The sequence below is a fragment of the Mustela putorius genome, unplaced genomic scaffold (genome assembly GCF_011764305.1).
Source record: "Mustela putorius furo isolate JIRA1106 unplaced genomic scaffold, ASM1176430v1.1 tig00000145_pilon_pilon_pilon, whole genome shotgun sequence".
Taxonomy (NCBI): Eukaryota; Metazoa; Chordata; class Mammalia; order Carnivora; family Mustelidae; genus Mustela; species Mustela putorius.
This window is the reverse complement of record NW_025421294.1, coordinates 20485011-20512981: the sequence shown is the minus strand read 5'-3', so window position 1 is coordinate 20512981 and position 27971 is coordinate 20485011. Positions and strand designations below refer to the sequence as shown.

General features: G+C 45.0%; 2 protein-coding genes and 1 long non-coding RNA gene across 3 annotated transcripts in view; 2 read left to right on the top strand and 1 right to left on the bottom strand.

Moving 5' to 3' along the window:
* LOC101674285 (protocadherin gamma-A3) overlaps window positions 1-27971 on the top strand; it is a 174620-nt gene that overhangs the window by 5949 nt on the left and 140700 nt on the right. The window contains 1 exon segment of the mRNA XM_045075654.1: window positions 600-3077. Within this exon segment, the coding sequence (XP_044931589.1) occupies window positions 600-3077 (2478 nt within the window).
* On the top strand, window positions 2980-8720 carry LOC101674563 (protocadherin gamma-B1). The gene is made up of 2 exons (XM_045075372.1): window positions 2980-3077; window positions 5610-8720. The coding sequence occupies exon 2, from the start codon at window positions 5648-5650 to the stop codon at window positions 8102-8104; it is 2457 nt and encodes an 818-aa protein (XP_044931307.1). The 5' UTR covers window positions 2980-3077; window positions 5610-5647; the 3' UTR covers window positions 8105-8720.
* LOC123390765 lies at window positions 25081-27536 on the bottom strand. The gene is made up of 3 exons (XR_006605342.1): window positions 27321-27536; window positions 26910-26993; window positions 25081-25901 (listed from the first exon to the last, which is right to left on the bottom strand). It is a non-coding gene; the product is annotated as an uncharacterized LOC123390765 (long non-coding RNA).

Below are 27971 nucleotides of genomic sequence, written 5' to 3'. Positions count from 1 at the left end.
TACCTTAAATCCCCACATATCGTCTAACATCCAATTTTATGTTTGTTTAATGAATGTGTTAAATTACAAATATTGAATCTTAGGTGTCATGCTATCAAGGACAAACTTCAATAATTATAATTATAAATATGGCTTATTTTTTCTTGTTTTTAAACTTTGAACATTTCAAAACAGTAACTCCAGCATGTTTGAAGCAATATTTGTGGTGTTAAGGTTAGAGCATGGCTTCCCAAGGAACTTGAAGTTACATACTTTAATTTATAGCAATTCGAGTGTGTGAAATAGAAAACAATCCCATTACCTCTGATAAAGAGGATTGCAGGTGTTGGGGAAACTTAAAAATGACTTACTTGGGTTTGTCTGAGAGGGTGCAGTAAACCAATAGGCCTCTGAGTGTCGCTGTTGACCACTCAAGGAGGAAAACGGAGCTGGAGAGCTAGTCCACCATTTCCTTGTTCATAAAAAGCAAAGAACGAGTCAATCAGACTGCGGAAGATCGGAGGCTGCTACAAAGCTCACTTTGTCAGTCAACCAGCTCTGTGACTCCTAAATTAGGACCATAAAAAGCTTAGTTCTTTGAGAAAAAAATGATATTTGAGTCCATCGTGGGCAATTGGAACCTATTTCACAGAAAATAATTCACCAAAGAGAAAATGATCAAATACCTGACATACAAACACTGCAAAGGACTGACCCTGCTGAGCGTGCTTCTGGGGACGCTGTGCAAGACTGGATCCGGGCAGATCCACTACTCAGTGCAGGAGGAGCTGGACAAAGGCTCCTTTGTGGGCAACATCTCCGAGAACCTGGGACTCGAGCCCTGGGAGCTGGCGGAGCGTGGAGTCCGCATCGTCTCCAGAGGTAGGACGCAGCTCTTTGCTCTGAACCTGCGAAGCGGCACCTTGGTCACAGCAGGTAGGATAGACCGGGAGGAGCTCTGCGCTCAGAGCACGTTGTGTCTGGTGAAATTTAACATCCTGGTTGAAGACAAATTGAAAATTTTTGAAGTAGAAATAGAAATTAAAGACATTAATGATAATGCTCCTGATTTTCTAACAGAGGAATTGGAAATAAAAATTGGTGAACTAACAGTTTCTGGAACTCGATTTCCACTTAAGACTGCATTTGACCCAGATGTGGGCATGAACTCCCTTCAGAACTACCACCTCAGCCCCAATGACTACTTCTCGCTGGCTATGAAGCATGTCTCTGATGGGGCCAAGTACCCAGAGCTGGTACTAGAAAGGGCTCTGGACCGTGAGCAAAAGAAAGTTCACCAGCTTGTCCTCATTGCTTCTGATGGTGGAAACCCTGTCCGCTCTGGCAACTTGTACATCCAAGTGGTAGTTCTGGATGCAAATGACAACCCACCAGTATTTACTCAATCTGAATATCAAGTAAGTATTCCAGAGAACTTGCCATTGGGTACCACACTGCTCACAGTGAATGCCACTGACCCTGATGAAGGATTCAATGCTCAAGTGTCCTATATTCTAGATAAAATGCCTGGGAAAGTTGCTCAGATGTTTGATCTCAATTCAGTGACTGGAGATATATCAATTTTAAAAAGTCTAGATTATGAGGATGCTACATTCTATGAAATTAAAATTGAAGCACAAGATGGACCTGGTCTCCTTTCAAGAGCTAAGATTTTAGTCACAGTCCTGGATGTGAATGACAATGCCCCAGAAATTGCAATCACTTCTCTTACTGGGTCAGTCCCAGAAGAGGCTCCTGCTGGAAGAGAAATTGCCCTGATCAATGTGCACGATCAGGATTCTGGGCAAAATGGGCAAGTCACAGTTTCTGTCCTGGGAAATATTCCATTTAATTTAGAAAAATCAATAGACCAATATTACCGCTTAGTGACAGCCAGATCTCTAGACCGTGAACAGGTGTCTGAATATAACATCACTCTCAGAGCCACAGATGGGGGAACTCCCCCACTGTCCACGAGCACTCATATCACTCTGCATGTTGAAGACATCAATGACAACCCACCTGCCTTCAGTCAGTCCTCCTACTCTGCCTACATTCCTGAAAACAACCCCAGAGGAGCTTCCATCTTCTGTGTGATCGCCCAGGATCCCGACAGCATCCACAATGCCCACATCATTTACGCACTGACTGAGGATACTATCCAGGGAGCACCTCTCTCCACCTATGTCTCCATCAATTCTGACACTGGTGTCGTGTATGCGCTCCGTTCCTTTGACTATGAGCAGGTTAGAGACCTACAGCTATTGGTGACAGCCAGCGACAGTGGGGACCCTCCACTCAGCAGCAATGTGACACTTAGCATATTTGTGCTGGACCAGAACGACAATGTCCCCGAAATCCTGTACCCCGCTCTCCCCACTGACGGTTCCACAGGCGTGGAGCTGGCGCCCCGATCCGCGGAGCCTGGCTACCTGGTCACCAAGGTGGTGGCAGTGGACAGAGACTCTGGCCAGAATGCCTGGCTGTCCTACCGCCTGCTCAAGGCCAGCGAGCCAGGGCTCTTCGCGGTGGGGCTGCACACGGGCGAGGTGCGCACAGCGCGGGCCCTACTGGACAGAGACGCGCTCAAGCAGAGCCTGGTGGTGGCGGTGCAGGATCACGGGCAGCCCCCTCTGTCGGCCACCGTCACGCTCACCGTGGCCGTGGCCGACAGCATCCCCGACGTCCTGGCGGACCTGGGCAGCATCGGGACCCCCGCCGACCCAGACGATGCGGACCTCACGCTCTATCTGGTGGTGGCGGTGGCGGCCGTCTCCTGCGTCTTCCTCGCCTTCGTCATCGTGCTGCTGGCGCTCAGGCTGAGGCGCTGGCACGCGTCGCGTGTGCTCCAGGCTTCAGGAGGCGGGCTGGTGGGCGTGCCGGCCTCGCACTTCGTGGGCGTGGACGGGGTGCGGGCTTTCCTGCAGACCTATTCGCACGAGGTGTCCCTCACCGCGGACTCGCGCAAGAGTCACGTGATCTTCCCCCAGCCCAACTATGCGGACACACTCATCAGCCAGGAGAGCTGTGGGAAAAGCGAGTCCTTCCTGGTATCTCAAGATTTACTAGAAATGAAAGGAGACCCCAACCTACTTCAGGTAAGTTTATTTCTTTCTTGGAACACTATGAAGAACAATTTTGACCGTGTAGCTAATATATAGATTTAATGCACATTTATTTGAAAATAAAACAATGTGATAGTCCTTATGTTGCCCAAGTATCTGATCTTCCTGACCTGGTTATGACTGAGTGAGCCTAAGTATCGAATTCTGGCCAATATACTGTAAATGGAAGTAATATGTGCCTCTGTCTGGAGGAAGCTCTTGTTGGCATTGTAAGAATTTCTAGATCTCTGTGCTATTTTTTGAAATTGTGACTGTTTCTTGGATTTGAGTGCTTGAGTAACTATACCAAGAGAAGATCTCTGTGGTTGTCATACATTGGTGTGTATACGTGTGATAAATAGACTTTTTTTCATTTTAACTTCCTGTGATTTGAAGTCTGTTACTCCAACCTACTTAGCTTATCCTGACTGATACAAACAAAAATATAAGTACTAGGTATCTTAGGTGCCTGTAAAATGATGCTTGCTCTTTCCACACCAGGCCACACTCTTTTCATCTCAATGACATAGAAACTGTTGAGTAAAAAAAAATGTACAGCTTGATCAAGTGGTTTTACCTGGCCCGTATTCCTTACTGTGTATACCTAAAGTATGTGTGGGTGTATGTGTGCATTCATATTGATTTCAGCCTTTTGTCTGAAGGTGGGGAGGTCAGTTGCCTAAACCATTATGAGTCTTGGAGGGACATTTCTTGTCCTTGAGAAGGATCTTTAAAAATGCAAGGATATATGTCTCATCTCAGCAGGACATTTCCAGACCAGCTACTCCAACAATAGAATAGAGTCCTACAACTTTCTTGAGTCAGAAATTTATGAAATTACTTTCACCCATGAAATCACCTCAGAGAGTCATCCAAAATGAGACCAAAATATATTTCTTTAGATTTCAAATAAAGGAACATCTCTCTCCCTCAATATATTAGTATTCAAGAGTGTGAGATTCAGGGCCTGAACAAAATAACTGAGAACAGGTTAAAGTGTATTTTCACTCAAACATACAAATACATCTCAGGAAAAAAAAAGGCACGTGATCTTCAAAATGTCTTTTTTAAGGGAAAATATTTATAGTGTGATAAAGTGATATTAGTATGACTTTCCTCATAATGAGAAAAATTACTAAATAGGTAATGCCAAGGGAACTTTAGATGCTCAAAGTGAATTTTCTAAGAATCTTGTATAAAACAAAGCCTACATAAATGTTGTGAAAGTGTACAGAGAGTACAATTTTCATCTATTTTTGTAGGTAATGAAAGGTCTCAGACATTCCATTTCACTAAAAAGGATTTTCTTAAGGAGGGGGAAGAATTCATTATAGTAGAAAAGGGAACAGCAAAAGAAACAGAAAATATAAAGTCACGAAGTAGGGAAAGCAATGAAAATAATGTCCTAGAAAAATAGATAATAGTCTGTTCTGACTGGAGTGTAATGTGAGTGTGTATTAACACTGCAAAACAGTAGAATAAATCACTATATTGGTATCTAATTTGGTAGTGCATTTGAAATAAAGGTATTTGTATTAGTCACCCAAGGTGAGTTCAAGGATTACAGGGTAAGTTTCAAAATGGAGTGTCCAAGGACTCTCAACACCTCTCCAGGATTTACCAGTGATCAGGGTAAATTCATTATACTTATTAATAGTATAAATCAGCTGGAGCTGATTTACCATGGAGTATTGCATTTACATTCATATAGTAAAAATCATTGATTTTATAAAAATAAATATGGCATTCACAAGATTGTGCTGTATAAAAGCATGTGTACTAAATTGGTCACTTAAAATATCAGGCTGTGCTGTACTTAATGTGAAGATTGCCTATGCTTTAAAAAAAAAATGAGGAGTACATTAAAATAAGTCTAGGGCTTGACTCACTCTTTTTTGCGAAGTCTGTATCTTTGGAAAGTATTACTGAATGGTAAAGTATGGAGAGAGTTAAAACACTATATAAAACAGATTATGGATTTTACAAAAACGTAAGGATCATAGTTCACTAAAATGTGGATAAAAAGTCAGTAACTTATTTGGTTAAATCTATACTACTCGTGCCAGTGCTTGTAAATACAGTGAAATAAATAAGTGAAGATATTTTTGCCCCCAAAACCGAAAAAAATGAGTGTAAGCCTTGTGAAATTTTTTAATGAAAAAAAGAATGTAAAATTATAGTATTGCTTATGAAGTGATGAAAACTAGAACATACCAAATTTAGAGGGAAAATATGAATACTTGGTTTTTCCAACAAATAGACAAGGTACATATAGATTCAAGAGCTTACACGTTGAGGGTAAATGGCTGGACAATATGCAGTTCTTCCAGACAACCTCCAGGCGCCGCTGTTGACCAAAGGGAAGAAAGGTTCTCAATTCTGCGGGAGAGTTAGGCAGTGTTTTCTGGCTTTGTCCTGCGCACACAGAACGCGGAGGCAGCGCCTGTACACCCACCAACTGAAGTCCTACCCTCAAATTACAAAAGTCCAGGTACTGTCACTGCTTTTTTTTTTTAAACATCCCAGAGACATTCTGAAAAGAAGCTTCCCAGGGAGTTCAAAAAATGCAAAGAAGCTCCAGAAAAGCTGAACCAATGAAAATTCAGGTACTGTTTCTCTTCCTGCTGTCTTTGTTGTGGGGGGCTATCTCCCAGCAGATCCAGTACGTTATTCCGGAGGAGCTGGCCAAGGGCTTGCGGGTGGGGAATCTTGCCAAGGACCTGAAGCTCAATGTCCAGGAACTGCCAGCTCGAAAACTGCGGGTTAGTGCAGAGAATTTATTCAGTGTGAATGCAGAGAGTGGGGATTTGTTAGTGAACGGTAGAATAGATAGAGAGGAAATCTGCGGAAGGAAATTCGAGTGTGCACTAGAATTTGAAACGGTTGCTGAAAATCCAATGAATGTTTTCCACGTGATTGTTGCAATCCAAGATATTAACGACAATGCACCACGTTTCACTGCAAAAGGCATTGACTTGGAAATCTGTGAGTCAGTCTTACCAGGTGTAAAATTCCCTCTGGATTCTGCACAAGATGCAGATGTAGAAAGTAACTCACTACAGATATACACTATCAACTCCAATGAACACTTCTCTGTGACAACGAAGGAAAGTCCTGATGGAAGTAAATACCCAGAATTACTTCTGGAAAAACCTCTGGACAGAGAACAGCAGAGCTCCCACCAGTTAATCCTGACCGCCATGGACGGTGGAGACCCTCCACTAAGCGGCACCACCCAGATCCGGATTCAGGTCACTGATGCCAATGATAATGCTCCAGTGTTCAGCCAGGACACATACAGAGTTAGCCTCCAAGAAAATGTGCCCGCGGGGACCTCTGTGCTCCAAGTGATGGCTGCCGACCAGGACGAGGGTGATAATGCAAAGATCACCTATGCCTTTCTCAGTGCCCCAACAAGTACCAGCCTCCTCTTCAATCTCAATCCAAATACTGGTGACATTACAACCAATGGTACATTGGACTTTGAAAAGACAAGTAGATACATGTTGGTTGTAGAAGCCAAGGATGGAGGGGTGCACACAGCTCACTGTAATGTTCAGATTGAAATTGTTGATGAGAATGACAATGCCCCAGAAGTCACACTGATGTCCTATTCTAACCAGATTCCTGAGGACTCAGACCTTGGAACTGTAGTAGCCCTCTTTAAAGTGAGAGACCGTGACTCTGGGCAAAACGGTCTGGTGAACTGCTATATTCAGGAAGATGTTCCTTTCAAATTAGAATCCACCTCCAAGAATTATTACAAGCTGGTGATTGACAGTGCCCTAGATAGGGAGCAGATGGCTGAGTACAATGTCACTATCGCCGCCACTGACAAGGGCAAACCCTCCCTATTCTCCAGTACAAGCGTCACCCTACATATCAGCGATATCAACGACAACGCGCCAGTTTTCCACCAGGCCTCCTACTTGGTCCACGTGGCAGAGAACAATCCTCCTGGCGCCTCGATTGCACACGTCAGCGCCTCCGACCCTGACCTGGGGCCCAACGGTCGCGTCTCCTACTCCATCATCGCCAGCGACCTGGAGCCACGGGCGCTGGCGTCCTACGTGTCCGTGAGCGCGCAGAGCGGGGTGGTGTTCGCGCAGCGCGCCTTCGACCACGAGCAGCTGCGCGCCTTCGAGCTGACCCTGCAGGCGCGCGACCAGGGCTCGCCCGCACTCAGCGCCAACGTGAGCCTGCGCGTGTTGGTGGGCGACCGCAACGACAACGCGCCGCGGGTGCTGTACCCGGCGCTGGGACCCGACGGCTCGGCGCTGTTCGACACGGTGCCGCGCGCCGCGCAGCCCGGCTACCTGGTCACCAAGGTGGTGGCGGTGGACGCCGACTCGGGACACAATGCCTGGCTGTCGTACCACGTGCTGCAGGCCAGCGAGCCGGGACTCTTCAGCCTGGGGCTGCGCACGGGCGAGGTGCGCACGGCGCGTGCTTTGGGCGACCGGGACGCGGCCCGCCAGCGCCTGCTGGTCGCTGTGCGGGATGGGGGACAGCCGCCGCTCTCGGCCACGGCCACGCTGCTCCTGGTTTTCGCCGACAGCTTGCAGGAGGTGCTGCCGGATGTCAGCGACCGCCCGGAGCCCTCTGACCCCCAGGCTGAGTTGCAGTTTTACCTGGTGGTGGCTTTGGCCTTGATCTCGGTGCTGTTCCTCCTCGCGGTGATTCTGGCGGTTGCTCTGCGCCTACGCCGCTCCTCCAGCCGGGCTGTCTGGAGCTGCTTTCCGCAGGATCTCAGTTCCAAGTCCGGACCTGGAGTTCTCCCCAGTTACAGTGAAGGGACTTTGCCTTATTCCTACAATCTGTGCGTGGCCTCACGATTAGCTAAGACAGAGTTTACTTTTTCCAACCTGAAACCAGACATGGTTCCTTCTCGGGATCTCCTTTGTGACGATACTTCTATGGATGTATGTGTCAGCAGTGAAGACCCCCAAATCGTTTCTGACTCGTCTTTTGCGCCTCACGTGAGTTTCTGCAAACCTGCGTTTATTCTCAGTCGTGCATAATTATTTTTATTGTTCATTTTCCTAGTGATGTTAGTAATAGGAGAGGTGTATTGGATGGGTGGAGATTGGTGTCTTGATTGCTCAGTAGTCTTGGTAGTTAGCTGATTAGAACTTCTCAATTTGTACTGTTGACGATTTTGTATGTTCAGAATATATTGCTAAAGAGAGCTTGTTCTTGGATGCCACTACCTTTAGTAATAACACTGCCTGTGTTAGCTGATGTGTGATACTATTTTTTATCAAGCTTTATTCTTAGTATAGGTGCTACCAAAGGGAGCACTTCAAGCTTTATTCTCTATGAATTTACTGACAGTTCTTTCTGCTTAAGTTAATGTTCATCTTCATCAAATAATAGTTTTTTTCATCTTTTTGCTGCAATATGTATTTTTAATTAAGACTTTAGGAATTAAGTCTCAGCATTTCTTTGCTTACCACATGTAGCAAAGACTGATTTGGATCACTAACTTTGGGTCAGTTTTATTCGCATTCTATTATCTCATTCAAAAATAACCTTCTGGGCATCTGGCTGGCTCAGTCAGTAGAGCATGTGAGTCTTGATCTCCAGGTTGTGGGTTCGAACCCCATGTTGGGTATGAAGATTGCTTAAAAATAAGATCTCTGGGGACACCTGGGTGACTCAGTTGGTTTAGCGTCTGCCTTCTGTTCAGGTCATGATCCCAGAATCCTGGGATTGAGCATGGTGTCCAGCTCTCTGCTGGGTGGTGGGCACCTGCTTCTCCCTCTCCTGTCTACTGCTCCATCTATTTGTGCTCTCTCTCTCTCTCTCTCTCTGTCAAATAAATACAATATTTACAAAAAATAAAATCTTTGAACAAATAATCGTAACCATTCTGAAATAATTTTTATACTCTTTCTACTTTTTGACTGTAATAATAAGGAATGTATTGAAACTTTTTGTATATAAAGCCTCTTCCATGTTTCTTTTTTTAAAGTATAGGTTTCTGAGAAGCAAATCAAATTTTTTCACAACATCTCATTTACCTCCCAGTCCCCAGCAATTTGTGACTCCTTTGAGGATTGTGAAAATTACCTTTTCCTCTGCTCTCCAAAGTCTGATGATTTTACAATTCTGAATAAATACTGGGCTTTCTTGTCTGATTAAAATTTATAAGCAACTTCTAGAAGCTAATTATTATGTGAGGAGTAATCTAAAGAACTGGCTACTTTCTGCTTTATATTAAATTTTCTAAGATTAGTTAAGGACTGAAAGTACTCATGTGTAAGAAATCTTAAACATGCAGTAATAATATATATACAACTACTAAAAATTTTCCTTTTAGTTGTTCTTTCTAAAATCACACCTAAAGTAAACTAATAAATGATAATAAAATAATAAATTCAGGATTGTCCTTATATGAAAAGATACTGAATATTGTCTCCTTTTTACAGACAAAGCTTCAGTTTAACTCTTCTGTCTTCTTTATTATTTATTTTTAATATCAGAGTTACTTACCCATTGATTTAGGGCTTTGCAGTTATATTAGTAATGCACTCATTAAACACTGAAAAACTGTTTGAGTATCTACTCTATGAAAGATGCTGTTCTAAAGTTTGAGAATACATTGTGAACATAATAATCACAAACATAGCCTGTGACCTAAAATCTTTTGTATACAAAATTATTGAACAAATTAGCTTCCCCAAATCATTATCATATTTGCTAAGTTCATTTGCACAGGAGAAAGACTAGCTCTTGAAAAGTAGATATTTTCTTACAAGAGAATTGAAAAGTTGTCCCAGATTCTAAAGGGTCAACTCATGTGAGGAAACTTGTTTCTGCATAGGTAAGGACCTAGAGTCCTAGATCTCAGACCTCCAACCTCCCTGACCTGACACTGTTTTTTCACCTATTCTTTCATTCTTCAAGTTCATCCTTGCTTCTGGGAAGGATAAATGTGTCCCTCACACAATGCACTGCACTGAAAATGGACTAGGAACAAAAATAATGGAAAAACTTAAAAAGTTTTAAAAGAGAAAAAATTCTTAGAAAAATCACCATATTTTATTTGAAAATAAATAAATTGGTTTGGAAGATTTATTGTACAGTAAGCTTTGGATCGTGCCTGGATTTTCATTGCAAAAAAAAAACCAACAACAGGAGCTTGAATTTTACTTTTGGGGGGACAAATAGGTTATGGGAAAGAAATGGTATAAACAGGTAGTGCTTTTCTTCACCAAGAATAGGTTGTAGTAACAGGTTAGGACTCTGAGTGTCGCTGTTCACCAACCAGGGGAAACAGATAACCAGGAATTTAATCCAAACCAAAAGATCTTTGCATCACAAAGCATTAGCCCTGCGGCTTAAGGAAAGCTAAAGACTGGACCCCCGAACTCCAACGTTCAACGGTGAAAGCACAAAATCTTGGACCTTGAAGATCCTGGGGCTTCTCCGGTCTCCACTGAGGAAACGCCCAAGCGGAAGCTGCTCTGAGGAGGGGCGGTAATGGCGGCTCCTCCTTATCGCCCCAAATGCAGCCGGCTGGTCGGGATCTGCGTTCTTCTGGGGGCCCTGTGGAAAATCCAGGCCGAACAGATCCGCTACTCAGTGCCTGAGGAGTTGGAGGAAGGCTCTTACGTGGGCAGTATCGCCAAGGACCTGGGACTGGAGCCTCTGGAACTGTCAGAGCGCGGAGTCCGCATCATCTCCAGAGGTAAGACACAGCTCTTTGCTCTGAACCCGCGAACCGGCAGCTTGGTCACCGCAGGTAAGATAGACCGGGAAGAGCTGTGTGATAGATCTCCAAAGTGTGTAGTAAGCCTGGAGATTCTTCTGGAGGACAAAGTAAAGATTTTTGGAGTAGAAGTGGAGATCATCGATGTTAATGATAACACGCCCAACTTTGGGACAGAGCAAAGGGAAATAAAAGTTGCTGAAAATGAAAGTCCTGGGACAAGATTTCCTCTTCCTGAAGCTTTTGATCCAGATATTGGGGTAAACTCCCTGCAGGGTTACCAGCTCAGCTCCAATGTTCACTTCTCCCTAGACGTGCAAAGTGGAGCGGACGGCATTAAGTACCCTGAGCTGGTGCTGGAGCTTGCTCTAGACAGAGAAGAGGAGGCGGTTCACCACCTCCTTCTCACCGCCTTTGACGGGGGTAACCTGGCTCACTCTGGTACTGTCAAGATTCATGTAACGCTTGTGGATACCAACGACAATGCTCCCGTATTCACTCAGCCAGAATACCACGTGAAGGTTCCAGAGAACGTGCCAGTGGGCTACCGGCTACTCACTGTAAAAGCCACTGATCCAGATGAAGGAGCCAATGGAGAAGTAACCTATTCTTTCCGTAAAGTGAGAGATAAAATGTCCCAACTATTCCAGTTGAATTCTTTGACTGGGGACATAACAGTATTGGGGGATCTAGATTATGAAGACTCTGGATTCTATGATATAGATGTAGAAGCCCATGATAGACCTGGTCTCCGAGCCAGAAGTAAGGTACTGGTGACAGTTTTGGATGTAAATGACAATGCTCCAGAAGTCACTGTTACATCTCTCGCCAACTCTGTCCAAGAAACTTCTCCGCCAGGTACAGTAATTGCACTTTTCAATGTGCACGATAGTGATTCAGGAGAGAATGGCTTTGTCACATGTTCTATTCTGGATAATCTGCCATTCACACTTGAAAAGACCTATGGAAATTATCATCGGCTATTGACATGCAGAACACTGGATAGAGAAGAAGTTTCAGAATATAATATCACGGTAACTGCCACTGATCATGGAATGCCACCACTTTCTACAGAAACTCACATCTCACTGCAGGTGGCAGACATCAATGACAACCCACCTGCTTTCCCTCATGCTTCCTACTCTGCCTACATTCCTGAAAACAACCCCCGAGGAGCCTCCATTTTATCCATGTCTGCCCAAGACCCTGACAGCATTGAGAATGCCAGAGTCACATACTCCTTGGCTGAAGACACACTCCATGGGCTGTCTCTGTCTTCCTTTGTTTCCATCAACTCTGATACTGGTGTCCTGTATGCACTGTGCTCCTTCGACTTTGAGCAGGTTAGAGACCTGCAACTATTGGTGAGAGCGAGCGACAGTGGGAACCCTCCACTCAGCAGCAATGTGTCCTTGCATATTTTCATTGTGGACCAGAATGACAATGCCCCTGAAATCCTGTACCCCTCTCTCCCCACTGACGGTTCCACAGGTGTGGAGCTGGCGCCCCGATCCGCGGAGCCCGGCTACCTGGTCACCAAGGTGGTGGCAGTGGACAGAGACTCTGGCCAGAATGCCTGGCTGTCCTACCGCCTGCTCAAGGCCAGCGAGCCAGGGCTCTTCGCGGTGGGGCTGCACACGGGCGAGGTGCGCACAGCGCGGGCCCTACTGGACAGAGACGCGCTCAAGCAGAGCCTGGTGGTGGCGGTGCAGGATCACGGGCAGCCCCCTCTGTCGGCCACCGTCACGCTCACCGTGGCCGTGGCCGACAGCATCCCCGACGTCCTGGCGGACCTGGGCAGCATCGGGACCCCCGCCGACCCAGACGATGCAGACCTCACGCTCTATCTGGTGGTGGCGGTGGCGGCCGTCTCCTGCGTCTTCCTCGCCTTCGTCATCGTGCTGCTGGCGCTCAGGCTGAGGCGCTGGCACGCGTCGCGTGTGCTCCAGGCTTCAGGAGACGGGCTGGTGGGCGTGCCGGCCTCGCACTTCTTGGGCGTGGACGGGGTGCGGGCTTTCCTGCAGACGTATTCGCATGAGGTGTCCCTCACCGCGGACTCGCTCAAGAGTCACGTGATCTTCCCCCAGCCCAACTATGCGGACACGCTCATCAGCCAGGAGAGCTGTGGGAAAAGCGAGCCTCTTCTGGTAACTCAGGATTTACTTGAAACAAAAGGAGATCCTAGTCTTCAACAGGTGAGTCAATCTTGCCACACAAAACACAGGCAGAGAGCTATATAAACGTCTCCAGTTGTATAAGGTAATAGACATATTAGGTAATATGTGAAGTAAAGACACTTCTTTTTTAGTATTCTATTACTTTAAAGGGGAGGGGCATGGGGCGCCTGGGTGTCTCAGTTGGTTAAGTCTGCCTTTGGCTCAGGTCATGATCCCAGGGTCTGGGAGGGAGCCCCGCCTCAGGCTCTCACTCCACTGGGAGACTGCTGCTCCCTCTGCCTGTGCATGCTCTCTTTCATCTATAAAAATGAATAAATCAAAATAAAAGGAAGGGGCAGATGATCCCTCAAGAATAATCAATAGTAATTACTACTTAAAGTTCATTACTTAATATTTGTAGTCTTCATTTAGTTACAGTTTCAGGAACAGTATCTTAATTGTATACCTCAGCCTCTCTTCTTTAAGTGCCATTTTTCATTTAGGCATTAGTGAAAGGATAGAATGGAACTGTGAAATGCAGGGCATTTGCTCAGTAGGTAGACCGTGGGACTTGATCTTTGGGTCATGAGTTTGAGCCCCCATGTTGGATGGTGAGGTTGCTTTTATTTTTTATTTTTTTTAGTAGGTGCCAAACCCAGCGTGAAGCTCAAGGCAGGGCTAGAACTCACAATCCTGAGGACAAGACCAGAGCCGAAGTCAAGAGTCAGATGCTTAACCAACTGAGCCACCCAGGCACCCTAGAGAATGACCTTCAAAAAAGAAAAAAGGAAGAGGGGCGCTTGGGTGGCTCAGTGGGTTAAGCCTCTGCCTTTGGCTCAGGTCATGTTCTCAGGGTCCTGGGATACACCCCCCCCCCCCCCCCCCCCCGGGTTCTCAGCTCAGCGGGGAACCTGTTTCTGCCCCACCCTTCCTACTTGTGATCTCTGTCAAATAAATGAATAAAATCTTTTTTAAAAAAAGAACAGAAATGAAAGGCAATTGTGTAAAAGCAAAGTGAAGTATTCTATGAAGCTGTTATTGATTGTAGACTATTTTAAAATTTACTCTTTTTTACACTTGGGTTTAAGTTTTCTTTTTTTCCTTGAATGGGTTTTTTCCATTACAATTAAACAGTGGCAGGGGCGCCTGGGTGGCTCAGTGGGTTAAGCCTCTGCCTTTGGCTGGGGTTGTGGTCTCCAGGCCCTGGGATTGAGCCCCACATCAGGCTCTCTGCTCAGCTCTCTTCCTCATCTCTCTCTTCCTGCCTCTCTGCCTACTTGTGATCTCTCTCTGTCAAATAAATAAGTAAAATCTTAAAAAGATATATAATTAAACAGTGGCAACTTATAAATACTGGAGAAAATATTAACATTTAAATATAATTTTAATGGGGATAGCTGCTCAATTGGATTGACGTATTTCAAGTATTTTGTTGTTGCAGTTTCTGAGATGCATCAGCAGTCACTATGTATGATTCCTTTGTGCATTTCTGTGATTATCAAAAATATTGCCCATTTTATTTCATTGTTCTTCAAGTAGACTGAAGGAGTAATTTTAATAATTTCTAAATTTTCTATTATGGCATCACTATGAGATCCTTCTCAATTTCTAAGGAAAACATAACTTTCAAAACTTTCCTTTTTCATCACGAGAGTCACTTATAAAGTTTAGGTAACTTGGATTCTGAATTGATATGATTTATCCTACTTATTAAGTAGGCTTCATCCCTGTTCCTAAAAATTACTCTCGGTTAGCCCTGAGATAGCTCTGGGATGATCTGATATCGGGGAAATATTTTGTGTGGGAGGGATATGCAACACTTTTCTTCCTTGTGCCTTCCTTAAGTTCTGTGAGTTAACTAAGAATTCATGAATGTCTAGGGCCACACAAATTAGTGCTCTTTAGATAGCAGGTAATTATAGCAGTAGATTGTGTTAGATAGCAGGGAATTGTAGCAGTAGATTGTGGACAATGCCTCAATTCATTCAGAAGGAGCATTTTAGTTTCTAAATGCTTTTGTCTTTGTGGGAAACTGTGTTGTGATACATAGAAAAACAGATCATCATATGATGCAGTTAGCTGGCATGGGGAAAGGAGAGAGGAAATAATATTGAGAAAGATTCTGGGGAGATTATTTAAAATACTGAAGCTTTAAAATAAAATTTGGAAATATCGATTGACCTGAAACTGTGTCAAGCATATTTGGATGCTGGCATTACAAATACATTCCAGAATCAGAGTGAAACATATTTTAAATGTCTAAGAGAGCGGTAGATATTTTTTACCCTAATGTCACATTGAAAATGTATTTTTGTTTGAGTGGGCACTGGGTTTCTTTTAGAAAATAGTATTTCTGGTTAAGTAACTTATTGTACAACAATATAATGGAAGAAATAAATGGAAAAGCTCTTTATCTACTGATACGAAAGAATTTCAAGATATAATGAGTGAAAAAAGCAAGATGCAAAACATATTATATTGTATATTTACATATCGAAGGGAGGATAACATTTGTATAAATCTGCACTGTACAAAACATTTCCGGAATGGTACACACAAATAAACGTAACACTTATTTCTCCTGGGAGAAATGTATTGTTGAAAGCAGAGAGGAGGACAGTATGTTGTAAGTACCTTTTCAGTTTGGAGCTATGTGAATATATACCATTTTAAAAACAATTAGTCTCTGTAAATTCAGAAAAGAAATATATTTGCAAAACGTTTACAAGCAATTGGTACGGTTCCACGGAAAACCTCTGGGTGTCGCTGTAGGTCAAAAAAGTGAGAGAAGAAGCTCTTGGGAGCCTCTTAGAGGGTAACTTCCTGCTCTAACCAGCCACTTAGAGGAGACCAGTAAAGATTCAGATACAGAAAACAAAAGCAGAAAGAGAGACCCTATTTGGGCTTTGCCATCCAAGGAGGACTTATTTCTCCTCCCGACCAAAAGCAGAGCCACCGTGGAGAGAGACAGGATGAGGCAGAGCACAGAGAGGAGCGGCCCAGCGCTGTGGCGGCAGGTATTGTTGGCTTTCCTGCTGTCTTTGTTCCGCGGGGCTCTCCCGAATCAAATCCGGTATTCAGTTCCGGAAGAGCTGACCCAAAACTCAGTGGTAGGAAACCTCGCCAAGGATCTGGGGCTCAGTGTCCAGGACTTGCCAGCCCGGAAGCTGCGGGTTAGTGCGGAGAAAGAATATTTCACTGTAAACCCTAAGAGTGGGGACTTACTTGTGAGTAACAGAATAGACCGAGAGCAGATATGCGGAAAGAAGTCTCTGTGTATTCTGGATTTCGATACTGTCGCTGAGAACCCACTAAATATTTTCCATATAGCAGTAATAGTGCAGGATATAAATGACAACACCCCACTATTCAAACAGAATAAGATTGAATTAAAAATTGTAGAATCCACCAAGCCAGGTAAAACGTTTCCACTGGATCCGGCCCTGGATTCAGATGTTGGTCCAAATTCACTGCAAAGATACCATCTTAATGACAATGAGCACTTTGATCTCACAGAGAAACAGACTGCAGATGGACGTAAATATCCTGAGTTGGTTCTGAAACATTCTTTAGACAGAGAAGAACAGAATTTCCATCAATTGGTTCTAACAGCTGTGGACGGTGGGGACCCACCCCAAAGCGGCACTGCTCAGATCCAAATCCAAGTGACTGATGCTAACGATAACCCCCCAGTGTTCATCCAGGACATATACAAGGTCAGCTTGCAGGAAGGTGTACCCCAAGGCTTTTCCGTGCTTCAAGTAACAGCTACTGACCAGGACGAGGGTGTCAATGCAGAGATCACCTACTCCTTTCATAATGTGGACGAACTAGTGGAACGGTTCTTTAACTTAGATAAAATAACAGGCGAAATCACGACAAAGGATGATTTTGATTTTGAAATTGCTAATAGTTACACTTTCAGTGTAGAAGCAAAAGATCCTGGAGATCTAGTGGCACACTGCAGTATCCAAGTTGAAATTGTTGATGAGAATGATTGTGCACCTGAAGTGATTATCACTTCAGTGTTTACTCCCCTGCCAGAAGATTCGCCACCAGGAACAGTGATTGCCTTAATAAAAACAAGGGATAGAGACTCTGGAGAAAATGGAGAAGTTTACTGCCAAATCTTGGGAAAGGCTGACTTTATGCTGAAATCTTACTCGAAGAACTATTACAAGCTAGTGACACATGGGCCTCTGGACCGGGAGGAGATTCCAGAATACAACATCATTGTATTGGCCACCGACAGGGGAAAGCCGCCCCTCTCCTCCAGGACTAACATCACCCTGCACATCGCAGATGTCAACGACAACGCGCCAGTTTTCCAACAGCCTTGGTACATCGTTCATGTGGCAGAGAACAATCCTCCTGGCGCCTCGATTGCCCAAGTCAGCGCCTCCGACCCCGACCTGGGGCCCAACGGTCGCGTCTCCTACTCCATCATCGCCAGCGACCTGGAGCCACGGGCGCTGGCGTCCTACGTGTCCGTGAGCGCGCAGAGCGGGGTGGTGTTCGCGCAGCGCGCCTTCGACCACGAGCAGCTGCGCGCCTTCGAGCTGACCCTGCAGGCGCGCGACCAGGGCTCGCCCGCGCTCAGCGCCAACGTGAGCCTGCGCGTGTTGGTGGGCGACCGCAACGACAACGCGCCGCGGGTGCTGTACCCGGCGCTGGGATCCGACGGCTCGGCGCTGTTCGACACGGTGCCACGCGCCGCGCAGCCCGGCTACCTGGTCACCAAGGTGGTGGCGGTGGACGCCGACTCGGGACACAATGCCTGGCTGTCGTACCACGTGCTGCAGGCCAGCGAGCCGGGACTCTTCAGCCTGGGGCTGCGCACGGGCGAGGTGCGCACGGCGCGTGCTTTGGGCGACCGGGACGCGGCCCGCCAGCGCCTGCTGGTCGCTGTGCGGGATGGGGGACAGCCGCCGCTCTCGGCCACGGCCACGCTGCTCCTGGTTTTCGCCGACAGCTTGCAGGAGGTGCTGCCGGATGTCAGCGACCGCCCTGAGCCCTCTGACCCCCAGGCAGAGTTGCAGTTTTACCTGGTGGTGGCTTTGGCCTTGATCTCGGTGTTGTTCCTCCTCGCGGTGATTCTGGCAGTTGCCCTGAGCCTGCGCCGCTCCTCCAGCCCTGCCTCTTGGGGCTGCTTTCAGCCTGGTCTGTGTGTCAAGTCAGGACCTGTGGTTCCTCCCACCTACAGTGAAGGGACTTTGCCTTATTCCTACAATCTGTGCGTTGCCTCACAATCAGCTAAGACAGAGTTTAATTTTCTTACTGTCACCCCAGAAGTGACTCCCTCTCAGGATCTCCTCTGTGAAGATGTCTCTTGGGTACCAAACACAAATCATGAAGGCGCTGGTGTCCCGTTTGCATCAGATGTTATTTTAAAGGTGAGCTTTAATTTACTTGACTTATTTTCACTTTGGGTCTCAGTGATTGTTAACAAATCACTGAACTGGGGTTTAAGTCTCAACTTCATATTTTGTCTTGTGGATTCAATAAGCAGTTTTCTGCCTTAATTATCTTAGTTGTATCTAACTAAATCCCTAACATATGTTTTTGTCTGATACAGGAGATTTATCTGTCCATAACTACAGGCCTGTATTACATGAAATACTTATCTTTCTTCCTCATCTTTATATTCCTTTCCTCTGAAATGTCATTACTGTAGGAATTAAGCTATTCCTTTCACCTTCAGGGTCTTTATTACTCCAGTTTTAGTTTTACTTCCTCTTAGAATTATAGCACTTCATAGTGAAGAGATCTGTGTTGCTAGTTTGGGAAAACTGGGAACCAAAAAAAGAAAAAAAATTTACTCAATGTCATGGCTTGCCATCGTCAGGGCATGGGTAGAAATGAATTGTAGACCAGCATTCTAAGTGTCTTTTCAAGCTAAGTGTCTTGATATCTCAGATCTGTTTTTAAAGGAAGGGCAACTTTTGAGGTCTGCAGTGTCTGTTTTATGAGTGTATTTATTAAATGGGAGAAATCTTTCTCATTCATAGTAACAGATTGCTTTTATGAAAAATTGTACATTGAAAAAATTTTGCAAACTGTACTCACATTGTTTACTTAAAACCTTTTTGGAATTTTCTAATTATAGATATAAAATGTCTTCATTTTCTTTCTTTTCCTATGAAGATGTCATTGGGTAAAAATTGCTTTTCTCACTTAATTGACTCTCTGTAATGTTCTCTTTTCCCAATCATGAGACATTTTTTTCTCCTGCTACCATTTGAAGGTGATAACATTAAATATCTTTCTCAATATAGGAAGGCCACTCAGTGCCTTCTCACTAAGTATCTGGACATGTTTCTCTGCATAGGTGATGAACTAAAGCCCTTTCCTTCAGTCACTATACTGATTTCCCTAAGAGTCTGTCACTGTAAAATGCCTAACTCCAATTTAGACATGGTAATCGAAAAATGTAGATAATGTGTAGTTAACCCAGTTCAAACTTAGTCTGATAGAGTGTAGCTGCCAAATGCTTGGTGTGAAAATCTGGGAACTTTCTCAAAGTCCTCACAAGTAACAAAATGCCCCTTTATTTTTTCTTTTATGACTTCTAATACAATTTTCTTGAATCAGTAGGCATTTTTGCAAAACTGCAATGGGAGCTAGGTTTGTTTTCTTGATATTCTTCTGCATAGTGGACACATTTTAATAAATATATCCTAATAAAAAGATGACATTTTAAAACCTACAAAGTTAAGAATTCCAATATCCAGATTTAACAGACTTAATATAGGTAAGAGGTAAGTAAAGGACATGGGCTCAGTGGCACTTAATTAAAACTTTCCTAAGGGAAAAAAAATCTAATAATTATGTTGATCTCAAGGTTTGTTGAATTCTTGCTATTTCAGAATTAAATATAAACAATGTCACTTGATAATGGGTTAAAGATACAGCAAAATTATTAGAAATAAAAAATAATTAAACATTTATGAAATAAAACAGAATTGGTGTAGTAACTGGTTAGGACTCTGGGCGTCGCTGTTCACCAAAGTGGAAAAGCTGGTTGCATTACGACCTGACTCCCTGCTCCTTCCTCACCAAACACAGACCGGAGAAGTTTTAGGAAATAGGCTTGCATTTCTGTCAAGTAACATGTTCCCTTTGGCTTGAACGAAGTAAGGAAACAGCAGGCTGGAATTGGGACTAAGAAAACTGGTCGGAGAGAAAGCAATGGCGGATCCACTGAGGGGTTGGGGCTGCATAGAGCCGCTCCTGCTCTTTCTGCTCCTGGAGACGCTATGGGGAGCCAGAGCTGAGCAGATACGCTACTCCGTGCAGGAGGAGCTGGACAAAGGCTCATTCGTGGGAAACATCGCCAAGGACCTGGGACTGGAGCCCCGGGAGCTGGCGGAGCGCAGAGTCCGCATCGTCTCCAGAGGTAGGACGCAGCTTTTTGCTCTGAACCCGCGAAGCGGCAGCTTGGTTACCGCGGACAGGATAGACCGAGAGGAGCTCTGCGCTCAGCGCACGCCTTGTCTGGTGAGTTTTAATATCTTAGTTGAGAATAACATGAAGATGTACGGAGTAGAAATAGAAATAATAGATATTAATGATAACTTCCCACGTTTCCGGGATGAGGAAATAAAAGTAAAAGTTAATGAAAATGCGGCTCCTGGAACGCGATTAGTGCTTCCCTTCGCTCGAGATGCTGATGTGAGTGTGAACTCCCTCCAGAGTTACCAGCTTAGCCGCAATATGCATTTCTCTCTGGAGGAGAAAAGTGGAGCTGATGGACAAAAATACCCGGAGCTTGTACTGGAACGGCCCTTAGACCGTGAGAAAGTAGCTGTCCACGACCTCCTCCTTACAGCTTTAGATGGCGGAGACCCCATACTCTCTAGTACTATGCACATACATGTGATGGTTCTTGACGCAAATGATAACGCGCCCTTGTTCACTCGATCCGAGTACACAGTGAGTGTACCAGAGAACATACCCGTAGGCACTCAGCTGCTTACGCTAACCGCCACGGATCCAGATGAGGGAATAAATGGGGAATTAACGTACTCTTTTCGCAATGAGGAAGACAAAATTTCAGAGACTTTCAGACTTGACTCAAACCTGGGTGAAATCTCAACTCTGCAATCACTGGATCATGAAGAATCCAGGTTCTACCTCATGGAAGTGGTAGCTCAGGATGGGGGGGCTCTTCTGGCGAGCGCTAAGGTGCTGATCACAGTACAGGACGTGAATGACAATGCTCCAGAAGTGATCCTCACCTCTCTTGCTAGTTCCATCTCTGAAGACTGTCTTCCTGGAACCGTAATTGCACTGTTTAGTGTACACGATGCTGATTCTGGAGAGAATGGTGAGATTCTATGTTCTATCCCCAGGAATTTGCCTTTTAAATTGGAAAAGTCAGTTGATAATTACTATCACTTATTGACAACAAAAGCCTTGGACAGAGAAGAGATCTCAGATTATAACATCACAGTCACTGTCATTGACCTTGGAAACCCACCCTTGTCTACAGAAACCCAGATCTCCCTGACTGTGGGAGACATCAATGACAACCCTCCCATCTTCCCTCACACTTCATACTCCACCTATATCCTGGAAAACAATCCCAGAGGCATCTCAATCTTATCTGTGACTGCGCATGACCCTGATAGTGGCAACAATGCCAAGGTCACTTACTCTCTGACTGAGGACACCTTTCAAGGAATGCCTGTATCCTCCTATGTCTCCATTAATTCCAACACAGGCATCCTGTATGCTCTTGGCTCCTTTGACTATGAGCAGATTAAAGACCTGCAGCTGCGGGTAATGGCCAGTGACAGTGGAGACCCTCCACTTAGTAGCAACATGTCACTGAGATTGCTTGTCCTGGATCAGAATGACAATGCCCCAGAAATCTTGTACCCCAGCATTCCCACGGATGGCTCCACAGGGGTGGAGCTGGCGCCCCGATCCGCAGAGCCCGGCTACCTGGTCACCAAGGTGGTGGCAGTGGACAGAGACTCTGGCCAGAACGCCTGGCTGGCCTACCGCCTGCTCAAGGCCAGCGAGCCAGGGCTCTTCGCGGTGGGGCTGCACACGGGCGAGGTGCGCACAGCGCGGGCCCTACTGGACAGAGACGCGCTCAAGCAGAGCCTGGTGGTGGCGGTGCAGGATCACGGGCAGCCCCCTCTGTCGGCCACCGTCACGCTCACCGTGGCCGTGGCCGACAGCATCCCCGACGTCCTGGCGGACCTGGGCAGCATCGGGACCCCCGCCGACCCAGACGATGCGGACCTCACGCTCTATCTGGTGGTGGCGGTGGCGGCCGTCTCCTGCGTCTTCCTCGCCTTCGTCATCGTGCTGCTGGCGCTCAGGCTGAGGCGCTGGCACGCGTCGCGTGTGCTTCAGGCTTCAGGAGACGGGCTGGTGGGCGTGCCGGCCTCGCACTTCGTGGGCGTGGACGGGGTGCGGGCTTTCCTGCAGACGTATTCGCATGAGGTGTCCCTCACCGCGGACTCGCGCAAGAGTCACGTGATCTTCCCCCAGCGCAACTATGCGGACACGCTCATCAGCCAGGAGAGCTGTGGGAAAAGCGAGCCTCTTCTGGTATCTGAGAAGATAAATGTAAATGAAAAACTAGGAGTTGTTCAGGTGAGATTTCTTTTGCAGTATGGTTGCTTGTAGCTTTTTTTTCATTTGTTTCCTTAATCATTTATCTGCCACATTGAAAATCGGTTAATTATGTAAATACTGAATCATTGTGCGTTTCATTTAGATACGGACTTAATTGGATGATCCTGTCTCCATTTGTTTTCAAGTTATATTTTGTGTTTAATATCTTTTTTCAGTACGTGGATTTCAAGACAGTCTAGTTGATATCCATAGGCTTAAAAGAAAGTAATCATAATCACTTTAGTCAAAATTTTCTTATACTAGAACTGTTACTTTGTTAATAGAAGAGTTGTTTGATTAATCCAAGTTGTTAGATATAATGTTCTCTTTTGGATATTTGTGTGAACACCAATAGTGAATATGTTTTGGAAAGGATAGTATACAACACTGATATTTTAGTATACCTGCTGTTTGCATAAGGAAATAATTTAGACTATTTTAATAAGTCAATGGAAGAATATAGAAAACTTCAACATGGTAAAAAATCAGAAAACAGATTAAATTTATAATCTGTGGCATTCTCAAGTCTGGGAATTTGGGGTTAACCTGTGTAATTACTATAATTACATGTATATTTGTTGAGATAAGAGATCAGTGAGAAGGAACCTTAAAACTGTACTTTATTTGGGGCACCCGGTGGCTCAGTCAGTGAAGTGTGGGACTTTTGATTTATGCTCAGGTCATGGACCTTGGGGTCATGGGATCTGAGTCCTGCGTGGGTCTCCTGGCTCAACAGGGAGTCTGCTTGAGATTTCTCTCTCTATCTGTCTGCTCCTCACACCCTCGCCCCTACAAGCTCTCTCTAAAAATAAATAAATTTTAAAAACTCCACTTTATTCTGTGATAGTTTAAAATCTCCAAAGAATTAGATTCTGCTATATTCATTAAATGCCCTACACCTGGCACTTCTGGTTAGAGATAACCTCTTCATTTTTCAGAATCAGTATCTACTTGAATGTTTGCATCTATGCATGTGTCGGTACAATTCTGCTTTATTAGTAGAGTCTTAAGATTTGTACTTGGAAAATCAATTCACATTAAAAATTGAAATTTTAAAATTCATTTCTCAGGGATAGGCTCTTCTTAAATAATTTTTCTTAATGAAATGCAGGTCTATGGGTCTCAAATTCTTGAGTGTTTGTTGTGTAATGGAGGAACTGCCCTGTTCATTTTCATATCTGATTTTACTGAAGATGATTTTCAGATGTTTCTCCTTAAGATTTTTAATCTTTCAAATATTGTGCTTTCAACAACCTTATCAGCTGCAAAGTGGACTAAATGGAAGAAATAGCAATAAAATACTATGGTGGGATGGTAGACTACATTACCTGACCAAACAAGGGTTTGTTGTTAGATGTGGGAACCTATGAGCACCTAATTTTTGTTTTTTAAATAATTACTTCAAGGGGATCCAATATTTACATACTGAAGGAGATCCAGTTATATTTATATATGGATATATCTGATTAAAATGTGCAGTTTCACTGAATGGTGAATGCATCCAAAGAGTAATGAGAATCTGTATGATGGAGACTGAGATCATTCCCTCCTACGTGAAAATTCACTTTTCCATTATATTTTATAACAAATGGTTTTTTCATTACAGTTTAAGGAAAAGGTTATACATTTTGGATATGTGTCCTATGTTAACTTTTTCATGCAATGGAAAATACCTCTTAAACCTCTATAAACTTCAATAGACTTTAGGTAATAAAATGCTTGCTATAACTCTCTGAGCATATATGCTATATATACTATATAATTGTTTACATATTTGAATCTTTAGTTTCATATGTGCTCTGAAAAGATAGCTCTCCTTCAAGTGTTCATAACATGCTGGAAAGACACTTCTTCAGTCATGTTTTGGAGCAAAGTCTTGAGTCTATATTTTTTATGTTTGTATGAAGTAGATATGTGGGTGAGTTTCTGCCTAGAATCCTGAATACAATGAGTAGTTTAAGATGTCTAATGCTATTCCACTATGAGTTCAACATTGCTACCTACTGCTAAGTTGTAGAATTACAATGTATAGGTTTAAAAAATGTCTTTATGAAGATTCTAGTTTAGAAATTGAATTAAAACAGTAAGGCCTCAGGACACCTGGGTGGCTCAGTCGGTTAAGCATCTGCCTTCAGCTCTTATCATGATCCCAGTCCTGTATCTGGTTCCATGCTCAGTGGGGCATCTGCTTCTCCTTCTCTCTGTTGCTCCCCCTGTTTGTGTGCTCTCTGTCTGTTTCTCTATGACAAATCAAATCTTAAAAAAAAAAAAAAGCTGTAAGACACCTATCAGGAACATGAAAATTGACATGGAAAGAATGTCAGTACAAAGAGTTAGGATGATCTGATTGTGATCTGGGGACAACATAGATTCTTTCTTTAGAATATATAATTATAAGGACTCATACTTCATTCCCAAATTTCAAATAGCTCACCATTGCTAAGTGACTTGAGAAGAAACAGTACAGTTAAAGACAATGGTAGTGTAGTGTGCAAAAAATAAAATCGGTGGATAGTTTTAAAATCATGGTGAGTTAAACATAGACACTTGGAAACTAAGGAAAAGAGTTTCTTGCTTCTTACCACACTTGTATTTTGTAAGGACAACCAATCTCTGCTTACCTGTCTAGTTTGGGGGTAACGTGGTAATGATAATATAGAAGGAAGTGAAACATAGGCTAAAACTAAAAGCTATGAGATTTGTAACGTTTGCAAGTTAGAAGAAAAGAAACAAGTGGAATAATCTTACTATCAAGCTGATATTTCAAGAATTTTCATATTACACTTTCTGCCCTCGCCACCACCAGTACTTTCATTTGTGTCATTTTCTGCATATCATTTCATTTGGTCTTCAGTTTTACTAAGGAACACAGGGAAGAAGTTATTATGACCATTTTATGAAAACGGAAACAAAAACCACGACGATGTCAGTAAACATCTTCAAGCAAGTTGCCTCTGCTCTTTGAAGAGTAAAACTCACTTGATTTAGATGGGTAAAGTTCAAATTCAAATAAAATGACCGCCAGATCGGAGATATAGTAAATATTTAAGATGTTAAAAATCCTTGTAAAATTGGAAGAATGAGTATCTGTATAAGGATACAGTAGAATTTTCTTTTAACCCACTCCTGATTTGGAGCTCATTTAGTAACCACTACTGCAGTTCTGCAGCCGGGACGCGGGGTGCCGCTGTTGGCTAGTACTGAGCGTAGTATCAGCTTCTCCCGACACAAAGCAATCGCCTCCCCAAGGCGGAACCGCGGTAACTGGACACTCACTCTCTGGTTCTCTGCCGCCGAGATATCTGTCAGAGAGTCCGCCTGCCAAGACAAATCAAGGAGTTACTCCTGCTCAGAGAGTTCTTGGGATCATTTAGCGATCGTAGCTCTTCGGAATCAGAAAGGCAACGTCGCAGAAATTGGGATGGGAGACCGCTTGGGACAGAAGGGCCCAGCTGGGCGGAGACGAATGCCATTTCTCTTTTTGCTGTCTTTGTTCTGTCCGGTGCTCCCAGAGCAGGTCCGCTACACTGTTCCCGAGGAGCTGGCCATGGGCTCACTGGTGGGGAACCTCGCCAAGGATCTGGGGCTTGGCATGCGAGATCTGCCTACCCGAAACCTGCGGATTATTGCACAGAAGAAATTCTTTACAGTGAGTACTGAGAACGGGGACTTACTTGTGAGCGACCGTATAGACCGAGAGCAGATTTGTGGCAAGAAGTCAACATGTGTTCTAGAATTCGAAATGGTCACGGAAAAGCCTTTGAACTTCTTTCATATAAGTGTGGTAATTCAGGATATCAATGATAACCCACCGACCTTTAGCCAAAATATCACTGAACTGGAAATCAGTGAACTGGCCCTAACTGGAGCCACTTTTTCCCTGGAATCCGCTCAAGATTTTGATGTAGGTGTCAATTCCCTGCAGCAGTACTACCTCAGTCCCAATCCGCACTTCTCTTTGATTCAGAAAGAGAACCCAGATGGCAGTAGGTACCCAGAACTGGTAGTGAAGACTCCCCTGGACAGGGAAGAGCAGTCCTGCCACCACCTGGTCCTCACTGCTGTGGATGGGGGGGACCCAGCAAGAAGCTGCACTACCCAGGTAATTGTGGTTGTGGCAGATGCAAATGACAACCCACCAGTGTTCACCCAGGATGTGTATAGGGCCACTGTTCAAGAGAACCTGCCCACGGGCTCCTCTGTACTAAGTGTGATGGCCACTGACTTGGATGAGGGGGTCAATGCTGAGATCACATATGCTTTCATCAACACTGGCAATGTAGTGAGACAGCTGTTCAAGCTGGATAGTAAAACAGGGGAACTCACCACTGGTGGAGAACTGGACTTTGAAGAGAGAGAGAGCTACACAATTGGGGTGGAAGCAAAGGATGGTGGACGACACACTGCACACTGTAAAATTCAAATAGATATTTTGGATGAAAATGACAATGCTCCTGAGGTAACCTTGGATTCTGAATCTAAACATATTCAAGAAGATGCTGAGCTGGGGACTGTTGTTGCCCTGATCAAAATACGTGACCTGGATTCTGGATTTAATGGGGAAGTTTTCTGCCAACTAAAAGGAAAATTCCCATTTAAGATAGTTCAAGATACACAAAATACATACAAGTTGGTCACAGATGGAGCCCTAGATCGAGAACAGACTCCAGAATACAATATCACCATCACAGTCACAGACATGGGGAAGCCGCCTCTCTCCTCCAACAGAAGTGTCACCTTGAACATAATTGATGTCAACGACAATGCACCAGTTTTCCAACAGCCTTTCTATTTGGTTCACATTGCCGAGAACAACCTTCCTGGAGCCTCCATCGCCCAAGTCAGCGCCTTTGACCCAGATCTGGGGCCCAACGGTCGCGTCTCCTACTCCATCATCGCCAGCGACCTGGAGCCACGGGCGCTGGAATCCTACGTGTCCGTGAGTGCGCAGAGCGGGGTGGTGTTCGCGCAGCGCGCCTTCGACCACGAGCAGCTGCGCGCCTTCGAGCTGACCCTGCAGGCGCGCGACCAGGGCTCGCCCACACTCAGCGCCAACGTGAGCCTGCGCGTGTTGGTGGGCGACCGCAACGACAACGCGCCGCGGGTGCTGTACCCGGCGCTGGGGCCCGACGGCTCGGCGTTGTTCGACACGGTGCCACGCGCCGCGCAGCCCGGCTACCTGGTCACCAAGGTGGTGGCGGTGGACGCCGACTCGGGACACAATGCCTGGCTGTCGTACCACGTGCTGCAGGCCAGCGAGCCGGGACTCTTCAGCCTGGGGCTGCGCACGGGCGAGGTGCGCACGGCGCGTGCTTTGGGCGACCGGGACGCGGCCCGCCAGCGCCTGCTGGTCGCTGTGCGGGATGGGGGACAGCCGCCGCTCTCGGC

What these genes read in the sequence shown, in the direction of transcription:
- LOC101674563 (XM_045075372.1), top strand. Translation starts at nt 5,648, where the DNA reads ATGCAAAGAAGCTCCAGAAAAGCTGAACCAATGAAAATTCAGGTACTG.